Consider the following 12,192-nt stretch of genomic DNA (forward strand, 5'->3'; position numbering starts at 1 on the left):
GGGAGCAGGCAGCCCTCACCACCTGGACCTTGGCTAGGGTCCCTGGGCACCCATTCTCAAGCTCCCTTCTGCTGGCTGTGAGCTCTCTGAGGTCAGGCCCATATTCTGCACACAGGCCAGGAGGCTACAGAATACACAACAGGGTTCACCCTGTGAGTTTCAGGATTGGTCCTTGGGTGAGGCCTGGGAGGGGTGGGACCTGCCTCCTCCAGGAAAACTTAAAAGGCAGGCCCACAGCATCATGGCAAAAGGGGTCAAGCCACCACCTGCGATGCTGGAATTGCCTACAGATGCCAGTTCGAGTCCTGCTTGCTCCACTTCACATCCAGCTCCCTGCTGGTGGCCTGGGAAAGCAGTGGAAGATGCCCCAAGTGGTTGGGCCCTAGGAGACTCGAATGAAGCTCCTAGATTCGATCTGGTTCAGCAGCAGCCATTGTGGTCATTTGGGGAGTGAACCAACAGATGGAAGCTCTCTCTGTGTCCCTCTTGCACTCTCTGTAAACTCTGCCTTTCAAATAAATAAATCATCTTTTAAAGCAAGGCAGGTCCCGACTTGCTGTCCTTGTCCCAGGCAGCCAGGTAGCTGGATGCTGCCCCATATTCCGACAGTCACGGAAGCTCCCCTTGAGGAGTGGGCAGCACCTAGAAGCAGGATTGGCAGAAGTCCTGCCAGCACTGGGGGGCTTTGCTGCCCCCAGTTGCAGAACCAGCAGTGATATCTGGGGCCCACATCGATGGCCACAGGGCCTTTGCTGCTGCTCATGGTTCCCCCTGGTTCTCTCCAGCAGCCCTGGATTCCAGCGAGGGCATGCTCTACTGCAGATGCCAGAGTCCAGATTTGTTGTGGGCAGACGCCTGCAAGTCACTGAGGGGAGGTTGGGGGAGCAGGGGCAGGCTGCTGGTGGCATCTGGGGCATTGCAGGCCCTTTTCAGCCCAAGTCCCCATCCCATCCACACCAAGAATAACTCTGCTGTTCCTGGTACACACCTCAGCCGTCACCCTTGCTCCCTGGTACTGCCCAGATGTCTGCCTCCTCCATTTGCTTGCAGGTGTGTGGAGGGCAATCTGTATCCTTGTTCTGTGCCTCAGTTTCCCCATCTTTAATGGAAGTGATTAGATTGGGTTAGACTGAGTTGGGTTGGATTGGGTTGGGTTGGATTGGGTTGGGTTGGATTGGGTTGGATCATCTCTAGGGCCACTCCTACTGGCCCAGGCATTTGGCCAGTCAGTTGGTCATCAAGCACGTCTTCCTGCCAGGTTCTAGCAGGGTTGCAAACATGGGGAAACTGAGGCCCAGAAAGACAGAGAGGAAAGATGCATCAGGCAAGGTTAGAGAACCAGAAGTGCAGGTAAGGGAAAGAGAATTTGTATTACCATAGGACTCCAAAGTATGCCTCAGGAATTGATGCCCATTCTTTAAATGGAGTCCTCAGCGCCTGCATTTCAGCTTCTACATGTAGATCAATACTATGCATTAATAATTGCAGATGGACAAAGACTCTGGTAAACGTCCCCAGGTCTTCCCAGATGTGTCCAAAATAACGGGAACTCATCCCTCAGGGCTTGGCTATCCGCGCCCAGTAGACCTGTGTGCACACATGGGCCATCTTCAGGAGTCACCTAACTCCTCTCCCTTTCCACTGTCGTCAAGCAGGTGTGGCCACTGCATGAATGAGCAAATGCACCTCAATTTTCCCATCTCTACATGCAAAAGGTTGGACTGAATTAACAAGAGGCTCCTTGGAGTTTCTTCCTGCTCTGAAATCCTCATCATCCAAGGCTGAGTGGTTGCAACACTGGGTGATGTAAGGTCCTCTGGCCTCCCTGACTGCCTGGCTTGACCACCTTCTGTCCGGCTGGCTAATGACGGGCCTCAGGAAACAGCCGTGTGTGTGAGTCAGTGTCTGGATTGGGCAGCCCTGCCCCCTACTGGGCCTGTCCCTTGCTGTACCAGACGTCTGATGTGCCCCATTCCACATCCCTCGGCCATCAACTGACCACAGCCTTGTCCCCTGCAGGCTGTCACTCCCTCTCATGCCCCCCAGGACTTCTCAGACACTGCGATGTGTCACCTGGAAGGGCTGTCCCATATGCAGGCATGCACAGCTCGGGACAGCAGGGTCGTCCAGGACTGGTGGTGCAGCCCTCAGTCACAGGGGTTGGTCTGCAGGGTGCACGGTGGACAGGAGGAAGGGTTTATAGAAGAAGTTTCCAACAGAACAGAGATCAGCTCGGTGACCCAGTCCTGACTTGACTTCCAATCCTCCACCCCACGCTGCCAGTCTTTCACTCTGCCCCCTGAGCCAAGCTCTCCTCCCAAGTAAACTGCACGCATATACACACGTGCACACACACTGCTCTTGGCCTCCAGACAGGCACACGTGCCTTGGGGATTTGCGTTTAGGCCAGGAAAGGCAGGAGTAGGAGTCCCTCTAGGAAGAGGGGCAGCTAACGTGGAATAAGGAGGAAAACACACAGGAGAGAAAACTCAACCAGGGGCCTCCTCGCAGATACGCCCCCGGCTCAGTCTCAGTGCTCTGGGGCCCTGGCAGGGACACAGCCTGCTCCTTTTCTCTCTGACACTGAAGCGTGTCCACAACGAGACAGCAGCTCCCTGAGCTTGGGAACTTCACTGGCACGTGGGACTGAATGGCCCAGGTGAGTGTTTCTAAAAGATGCCCCTAGACCCCACCCTGTCTTATGACCTCCCTCCCCCACTTCCCAGATCATTCCTTCCACCTGGCTCTGGTCCCCAACTGCTCAGTCTTTTCTCCAGGTTGCCTAAGAGGCAAAACCACTGTTCAAATATGTAGGGCACGGCCGGCGCCGTGGCTCACTAGGCTAATCCTCCGCCTGTGGCGCCGGCACCCTGGGTTCTAGTCCCGGTTGGGATGCCGGATTCTGTCCCGGTTGCTCCTCTTCCAGTCCAGCTCTCTGCTGTGGCCCAGGAGTGCAGTGGAGGATGGCCCAAGTGCTTGGGCCCTGCACCCACATGGGAGACCAGGAGGAAGCACCTGGCTCCTGGCTTCGGATCGGCGCAGCGTACCGGCTGCAATGCACTGGCCGTAGTGGCCACTTGGGGGGTGAACCAACGGAAAAAGGAAGACCTTTCTCTCTGTATCTCTCTCTCTCTCACTGTCTAACTCTGCCTGTCAAAAAAAAAATGTAGGGCAGTTTCTCTAGGATGCATGGGTCCCTGTGCCCAACAAGTATGCGGGAAGAGGTAGGAAGAGGAGTTTGCCTTTCTGGGCTAAATGGTTCCTTACAGATGCAGTCCCCAGGGGCCATCTCTGCCTCTGCCCCAGGACAGCTCTGCCTTCCTCCCAGTCTGAGTAGTGGCTCAACTTGAACCTGCCTTTGGAAAACAAGACCTTGTCCGTCCTCATTAAAGGAACGTCTACCTGTACCACTGCGAGAGGCTGCTGAGTAGTTCTGGTGCTGCCGTCAGGGGACTGGAGAGGGCACAGTAAGGTGAGGAATGACAGGCAGAGGGCTTCCAAGCCTGTGAGGCTCCCACTGGGCCCCCAACCCCCCGGAGCAAGCCTGCCTGGCGCCCTCCACCACCTTAGCCAGCCACCCTCCTCCCCGGCCCTGGCCAGCTCCCTGTGGTGCTGCCCCCACCTCAGCCTCAGGTGGCTCCTCCACTCATGGCTCTCACCTCTAAATGGGCAGGATTTGAAAGGCTGGGAAAGAAAAATGGAACAAGGTTAAGGGAAAAGGAAGTCAAGTTCAAGTTGGGACAATCCCCAAAAGTCGAGGCTGGAGAGACCCCTGGATGTCACCGGTTCAGACCTTCCCCGCACTCAGAAAAGGACATAAGAACAAACAGAGCGGGGCTGACACTGTGGCATAGCAGGTAAAGCCGCCACCTGCATCCCATATGGGCGCCAGTTAAGTCCCAGCTGTTCTACTTTCCATCCAGCTCTCTGCTGTGGCCTGGGAAAGCAGTACAAGATGGCCCAAGTCCTTGGGCTGCTGCACCCACGTGGGAGACCCAGAGGAGTCTCCTGGCTCCTGGCTTTGGATCAGTGCAGCTCAGGCCATTGCAGCCAACTGGGGAGCAAAGCAGTGGATAGAAGACACCCCCCGCCCTGCTTCTACTCTCTCTGTGTAACTGAATTTCAAGTAAATAAATAAATATTAAAAAAAAAAAAAGAAACAGAGTGAAAGGGCACTTGGGTCCCTTCACCTCTGACCCCAGCTACACCCTCAGGACACTGCTCAGAGAGGGTGTGTGGCTGGAATCACATTCCATCCATGTTGCTCACCTATGGTGTTTGGAGCCCCAGATGCTACAACCAGCCCCCAACAATGGCAACTGTGATGCCCTGGCAACATTTGTCTCCCAGCCTGGGGTGCCCGCCAGCATTTGCCATGTTATTGCAGAGCTGGATAGACAAGCTTCTCCTTCAGTGAAAAAGAATGACCGGGAGCAGAATGAAAGCGTACGTGTCAGAACTGCAGCTGGCATTCGGCCTGGTGGCTAAGACACTGGTTCGGAAACTCCTGTCCCACATGGGAGTGCCTGGGTTCCAGCCCCAGTTCCAGCTCCTGACTCCAGCTCCCTGCTAATCGAGGCCCAGGGAGGCAGCGGCGATGGCTCAGGTAGTTGGGCTCCTGTCACCCATATGAGAGACACCTGCATTGAGTCCCTGGCTTAGTCGTGGCTGTTCTGGGTATTTGGGGACTAAACCAGGGGATGGGAGTGCTCTCTCCCTCTCTCTCTCCTTCTTAAATAAATAAATACTTCATTTCACCCATTTAAGACCAAGCGGTGTCCCCTAACACTTGTGTCCCACTTGTGGACACACACCCTGCATTTGCTGTGCGTGTGCAGGGGCAGGCTGTGCAATCACATGAGAAAACTCAAAAGCCTCTGCCTTCTCCCACGTTGGACAAACCCAGCACAGGCTTTCTAACGTGAACCTCGGCCAGCCGACAGGAGAGGCCTGCAGCCTGGACGGAGCTCCTGCACCCAGTGGCCACCGTTCTCCCACGACAAGAAAGGCACTGGGAAGGGACTCCCACTCACTGCTGCAACGGATGGTTCATAAAGCGCCCCTGGAGAAGCAGAGTTCTCAGCTGGGAAATGGGTGGGTGGAGGGCTTTCCTGGAAGTGCCCCAAAGATGCTGGAGCCCAGGACAGGGGAGCCCGTGGCACACAGGAGCACCAGAGCCCTGGTGAGGAGCCCGCAGCTGTCAGAGGGAGCAGCTGTTGCTTCCTGCCCTCTTTCCAGCACACCCTCCTGCCTCTGCTCCAGAGCGAGGCTTTCCTGAAGAAAGAGGCTGTGGGCAGGGGTGCCTGGGGAACGGGGCTGACCTTTACAGGCACCAGGAGAGGTGCCTCTCCCCAAGGTGAGAAGGCAAGATCCGAGACTGGAGACCCAACTGGGCCCCAGGAAGAGACACCCCATCCTCAGGCTCACAGCCCAGACCCAGCCTCGAGGAAGCCTAGGGCAGGGCAACCTCTGTTTTCTCCTCCCTCTCCTTTTCCAGAAGGCAGACAAGGCCTGGCCTCCTCACGCCCAGCTCTCGGTCCCCACCATGCCAACGGAGCACCTGCAGGAAGCACCCACACACACACACACCCCTGCAAAGTGCATTACCCAGGGTCTGTGGTTAATTTTGCAACAGCCACTCACCTCACTAATGGTCCCGGGAAATGGACTGGGCCTCCATCCCGCCTAAGTGCTCGGGCCTCCCCCACCTCTGCCCTGGCTGGGCACCAGGCCCGGTGCTGCCCACGGCCTGGCTCTCCATACTGCCATCAGCTCCAGGCTGGCCTGTGCCAACTGCCTGGCCTCTGCTGTGAGCCTTGGCACCTCATTTTCCCAGGTCATTGCACCTGCTCACTGGGGAAGTGAAAAGCCGTGTTGCATTTCACATGGGATCCCAAAGTCAGATCCCATAGTCCACGAGCTGGGGAAGATTCTCGGGGACTAGAGTTTGGTGGCAGAGGGGCCCAAGGACCCCAGACTGCCAAAGGCATCTTTGCTCCATAGCTAGCTCAAGCCACTCCATGCCCTCGGCTAGTCTTGTTCTGCCACACTCTGCCTGGACAATCCACAAATCAGATTCAGGCTGGTGGGTCTCTGAGCCCACCAGCCTGTGATCCCATGGAGACATCACTCACAGATTTAAGGCTGGAGTCGTTGTGACCCTAGCCCCTACCACCCTCTACCAACAACACACCCCCCCAAAAGTGCACCCCCATCAAAGCCCACCACTGGGACCTCTAAGGAACCCAGAAAACCAGCCCCACAGGCTCCCGGGTAGGGAGCCCTTCCTGCAGCCTCATGCCTGGCCATCACTTCAACGTCACACTGATGCCGACAGCCATGTGCCTGCTTGTATCGGCACATGCTTCTCTCCACTGGGGATCGCTGATGACTCACAGGTTCTGGAGAGGGTGTGGGGTCCTCGTTGGCCACAGCGCAAGTTAGCGCCAGCTGTGACTTGGAGCAAGATACCCTGAAAGCCTGGAGCTGACCCAGGTGGTGCCACACTCAGAGCTCACAGACCTGACCCTGACCAGCAGCTCCACTCCACTGGAGCCTGTGCCCCTGGGAGCCCCTGGGGATGAAGGTGGAATGGGGTGGCAGGGGGACAACTCGGGTGTTGCAGCTTGAACCCCACCAATAGGAACACTTGCCCTCTCCACACCTGAGCGTCCAGGACAACTCTCTCCAGGCCCTGAAAATGACCCCTTTCCCCAAGTCCAAGGCTCTCCCACCTTCCCACCCAGCACCAACTCCCTTCCTGGATGGCTAAGAGGATGCCCCATTCCTGCTCCCAGAAACTGCTGCCCCTCTCCGCCCGCCTCGCCTAGAAAAGCAACAATGTAGACCATGGTAGCAGAAACAGACTTAAGGACCTAAAAGATGAGCATGCACTTGCTAACAGCATTTAACAGCCTCCAGGGCAGGGGTGGAGAGGTAGCCAGGGCTGTCCTGTGAGGTGGGCCTGGGCCTTGTGGCTCCAGTGAGCAGCCCTCACGTGGAGTCCAGAGGCTCTGGGCCACCCTGTGGCAGACATGCACACACGGGATGCGCTCATCAGCTAACCAGGTGCACAGAGGGAAGGCAGCAGCCTCTCCCTGGGAAGTCCCCAGGGGCTTAATGCAAAGTCAGAAGTAGAAATGGGAGGGGCACCCCATCCCCAACCAACTGCCATCCCAGGGCCCCAGCCTAAGGCCAGCTTCATTTGCATGCTATTTGCATACATCTGCATAAGCTCTGTATTCCTGGTGTCTCTTGTAGCCAATTAGTGCGTTCAGGCAGCTCTGTGCTCCAGGAAGGGGCATCAGCAGACAGCTGGCCTCCTGAGCTTTGTGACAAGAGGGCACCCAAAGTCCCTCCCCACCCTGAGCAGAAAACTTCCTGGGCCTGCCTTGTGCCACCCCTGAACTCTCTTCAGGTGCCCCTGCTGCCTCCTGCGGTGGCTCCCACCCACAGTCCCAAAAGGTCTCAGCACCTCTGCTTCCCCCCACCCTCCTGCATTCTCCTGCCTCTCCCGTAGAGGGCTCTGGGGATGCCTACGCTAGGGCCATCCATGCCTGCTGGTGCCATGTGTGGACCAGGTAAGAGCACCCTGGGCTGCAGGCTCTGAAATCTCTCCCTTGCTCTCTGCCCTCTATCCTTAGATGTACCTGCCGGGTGCCCGAGCTGCTCAGTGGCTCTGAAATGCTCCCCATCTCATATTTGGGGGAGCAGAGGGAAGTGAGACCCCGAAGCGAACCCTTTAGCCCTCCCAGACAGAGGCCTTGGAAGCCAGCTTGGAAGCAAGGTCCCTCCTGCCCTTGTCTTGCTTCTCCGCTCCAGATGCAGGGGGAGACCCTGGAATTCTCCGAGGAAGGCTGTTTCTAAGAGAAAGGCAGGGATTCTCTTAGGAATCTCATCAAATAGACCAAGCATCTGAGAAAGAAGACATCAACTGGCCACACCCAGGACACCTGGCCCACCTGAGGGAACGCCTTTGCCTGCCTCTCCCCACCCCTCCCATGCTGTTGTCACCACCCTCCAGGCCACCCCAAGCTCCTCCCTACCCAAGCCGCCATTCCCACCGGTGGCTCAGGTCCTGTTTTACTCTCACGTCAGAGACTCCGCTCTCCTACTGTGATTGTCCCCCATGCATTTGCCTTTTTCCTCCTCTTAGTCTGCCTATTTCCGGGAAGCTTCAGAGGGTGGTGGGTGGAGGGGCTGCCCTACAGAGAGGCCCAGGGCGGAGAGGCATTCCCTGAGGACCCAGCAGGGATGGAGAATACGCCCAGGAGGCACCCAGCTTTGCAGAGCAGCTCCTAGTATCAGGCCTCCTGGGGGATGTATTTCCTCAAGGAAATGACTCTTTCAATGCTCTGTTTTCCTCTCTCTGAACACCTTTGCTTTTCCCTCTTGGATGGTGTGACTACTTTTTTAAGATTTTATTTTATTTATTGAAAGTAAGAGTTACAAAGAGAAGGAGAGACAGAGAGAGAGAAATTCCAACTGCTGGTTCACTCCCCAAATGGCCGTAATGGCCAGGGAGGGGCCAGACTGAAGCCAGGAGACAGGGACTCCATCCAGGTAGCAGGTGTAGCAGGGAAGGTACATTAGCAGGGAGCTGGCCTGGAAGTGGAGAGCAGTCAGGACACAAACTGGCTCTCCTATGGGATGCTGGTGTGCAGGCAGCATCTTACTACACCAAAGCACTGGGCCCTCTGTGTGACTGCTTTTTAATGAACACCTATTAAGTGCCAGTCCTTTCCCCAGCAATTTCTCACTTAATGCGCACAACCAACCGAGGAGGTCTATACTTTCCCATTCTGCAGGGGTGTGTGCATGGGGCGGGGGGGGGGGGGGCTGAGGCTCAGGGGAGAGGTCAAGTTTGAACCTCAGTCCCTACAGCTCCAAAGCCTGTGCATGTGCCTTCACCCTACGGCTGGCTGCCTCCACGAGTCAAAGTCCCGCCCATCCCCTCCCCTGAAGGCCACAGGCCTGGCTGGGACACACACAGCTGGACTCGGGGCTGTTATCTCCTGGACACCAGGACAAAATTCAACTCCCGGTTGCTCAACGCTGGCCGGTCAGGACACCAGAGTTAACTCAGGGAGACAGTAGATTGGAGCAGCCACCCAGGGGACGAAGCCTGCATGCCCAAGTGTGCTCTCTTTGCTTTGCTAGGTAACCAGACGGCCTGTTAAAGGGAAAGCACGAGCTGGCGAGGTGGTTAAACAGGTTTTGGGGGTCAGAGGGAGCCTTCTTTGATAAGAAATCTGCCAGAGGCAGCTCCCTGGTCAATTCCTCTTCCCTGGGGTTGCTGCTCGGCCATCTCCCTGTAGCTACAAGATGAACAAGAGGAGAAAGGTGCTTTTTTTTTTATTGCAAGTGTGCAGCTAGTCCCAAGGTTAGAATGCAAAAGAGAAAAGGGAGGGAATTGGTTTCTCCCTTAGGCAGCAAATGACCAAAGATGGCTCTGGGACGATGGCTCTCTCGGGTGCCAGACAGAAGGAGACTCTTGGTGACTTACCTGGCATTCCCTACAGTTGCTTCCGGCTGTGCAGGTCTCAAATGGACACAACACAGGGCTGTCATCCCCCTGCAGGCCAGGTGCACCATGAGCAGTGTTTGGGAGCAAAGCCCCTCATGTAGCTGCCTCCAGCCACGCAGCGTGGACTGCACCTGCAGAGTGCTCACCCCTGGCTGGCCCCATCCTGGGCACTAAGGGAGGTGACCCAGGTGTGCGGGGCGGGCCACAGCCCCCCCCCCCCCCCGGCCGCAGCCCTGTACCTACAGGAGCAGAGCAAGTGGGAGATCTGGAGTGAGGGAGACCTGGCTCAGATGCAAACTCTGCCGTTTCCTCACTGCGCCAGGCCAGCAAGTCACTGCCTCCTCCTTGGTGACGCAGGGCTGACCTCACTCACGTTGCAGGGACTTCGTGGGGAGTAAAGGTGACCAGGCTGTTCCGCTTCTGATCCAGCTCCATGGTATGGTCTGGGAAAGCTGTGGAAGATGATCCAAACCTTGGGCCCCTGCACACACGTGGGAGATCCAGAAGAAGCTCCTGGCTCCTGGTTTTGGCTTTGCCCAGCTCCAGCCGTTGCGGCCATTTGGGACATGAACCAGCGGATGAAAGATCTCTCTCTTTCACTCTCTCTCTCACTCTGCTTTTCAAACCAATAATAAATAAAAAAGGAGAGTGCTCTCGATGTCACCCAGTGCTTGCCTCAAGGTCACCAAATGTCACTTCTCTTCCCTCGCCTCCCCGTGGGGGCCAACACCAACAAGAACCAGGCAGGTGGCAAAGACATCCCCTGCCCTGGAGGGAGGCCTTATCTCTGCCCCTGACCTCCCAGTGTTTGCAGACCCTGAGGCCAGTGACCGGCTTGCCCCGCCTGTGCTGGGTGGGGCTGCGACCTGCCTGTCCCTGAGTCTTGGCTGACACTGGTCACTGTGCTGAGTGAGCTCCAGGCACCCAGCCGGGGGTCCCAGCAGTGGAGGGAGCAGCACACCCGCAGACATGGCAGAGGAGGCTCCTGGAGCTCTGGGCCCCTGCCCCACGGTCCCTGGTCTGGGCTGCGGAGAGTCACCTAACACCCAGGACAGCGCCTCAAACACCAGACCTGGTAAGCTGGCCTCTTTGGGCAGGGAGGATCTGGACTGAGGACCTTGGTCAAGTCCAAGGATGCATCCATCTCCAAGCCTCTCTGTCCTTTTCTCAAAATGCAGCAGAGGATGTGGCAAGATCACGACAGGCACGGGGGAGGGGGAGGGGGTGCAGAGAGGGAGGATTGCCCACCACAGTGCACAGATAGATATACCCTATTAGTTCTTTTTTTTTTTTTTTTTCTGACAGGCAGAGTGGATAGTAAGTTGGTTCACCCTCCAATGGCCGCCATGGCTGGCGCGCTGCAGCCAGCGCACCACGCTGATCCGAAGGCAGGAGCCAGGTACTTCATCCTGGTCTCCCATGGGGTGCAGGGCCCAAGCACTTGGGCCATCCTCCACTGCCTTCCCGGGCCACAGCAGAGAGCTGGCCTGGAAGAGGGGCAACCAGGAAAGAATCCAGCACTCCGACCGGGACTAGAACCCGGAGTGCCGGCGCCACTAGGTGGAGGATTAGCCTAGTGAGCCGAGGCGCCGGCCACCCTATTTGTTCTGCTTACACGGTCGGCTTATTCCAAAGGCCATTTGAGACAGCTTACCATGAAAAGCCCAAAAGGCTACTACTACTAGTAGTCCAGGTACAGAAAAGCCGTGGACTGGGGGGAAAGAAAGTAGAATTTAAATGTGTTTGATCAAAATAATATAGTCGTGTGCATGAGTGTGAGCTTCCCAGCCGCCATGGTGACGAGGGAAATGTGCTCAGCTATTGGAAAGGAGAAAGCCTGCTTGTGTTGGAGTATTTTTTAGTGCTTTGAGCTTTGTCTGCTGGGTACTGAGTGTTGCAGAGGGTCAAATCGCTTACCCCATATTTCTGGACAACCGGAAACAGGTGAAATGAGGCTCTTCAGCTCACAAGGACCCTAAGAAAGGGAAGAGACAAATCTGGACTCTCAGTCTGGGAAGAGTGAGCGGTGCGGGGCTCAGGGTTTCTATCCGTCTACCCTGACCCAGGTGTTCAGTTTGCTATGGACTCAGCATCTCTCCAGCTTCAGTGTGCAATATAATTCCCCAGGGGCATCTGACCCAGGGGGCCCGGGGCAGGCCTGACAGTCTGAAGTTCTGAAACCGCCCAAGCCAGAGGGCACCACCCCTGGGGTGGTGCGAGGGACTAATGCCCAGACTTCTGTCTGGGGCCTTTCGAATCCTCCCCAACTGAGAAGGCGGTGCTGGATTAGCGCACACAGATAGGATGAACCTGCTCCCAGGTGGAGAAAATGCCCCTACCTTCCCGTTGGCCACCTGGGTCTGGTCCCCATCTAAGACCCTGGATCTGACACAAACGTTTCCTGGGACCTACTGTGTGCCGAGGGAACCCCGTTAGAAGGGCAGCTGGTGGTGTTCAGCCCGGCCCCCATGCTCTGTTGAACCCCTGCCTTTAGAAACTTCTCCACAGTCTGTGCTGGCCACAGGTGAAGCTTCCTTCCCTGTGGCTGCAGGGATCCTACACTGGGCTCAGAGAGCTCAGGTTTCAACAGCGGGCGGAAGGAGGGCAGCCTGGTGCCACTGCAAACTGTTACTCCACTCGGGCGCAGGGAGGTTTGGGGTGTGCAT

General features: G+C 56.7%; 1 protein-coding gene across 1 annotated transcript in view; it reads left to right on the forward strand.

The window, feature by feature from the left end:
* Nucleotides 1-10,389: 10,389 nt before the first annotated feature.
* Nucleotides 10,390-12,192, forward strand: part of STEAP3 (STEAP3 metalloreductase) — a 44,355-nt gene continuing 42,552 nt past the window's right edge. Inside the window, exon 1 of the mRNA XM_008258478.5 lies at nt 10,390-10,601. Coding sequence (XP_008256700.4) covers nt 10,496-10,601 — 106 coding nt within the window. The 5' untranslated portion in view covers nt 10,390-10,495. The remainder of the gene's footprint in view (nt 10,602-12,192) is intronic.

Source organism: Oryctolagus cuniculus, chromosome 3, assembly GCF_051225735.1.
Source record: "Oryctolagus cuniculus isolate XC-2025 breed Fujian yellow rabbit chromosome 3, ASM5122573v1, whole genome shotgun sequence".
Taxonomy (NCBI): Eukaryota; Metazoa; Chordata; class Mammalia; order Lagomorpha; family Leporidae; genus Oryctolagus; species Oryctolagus cuniculus.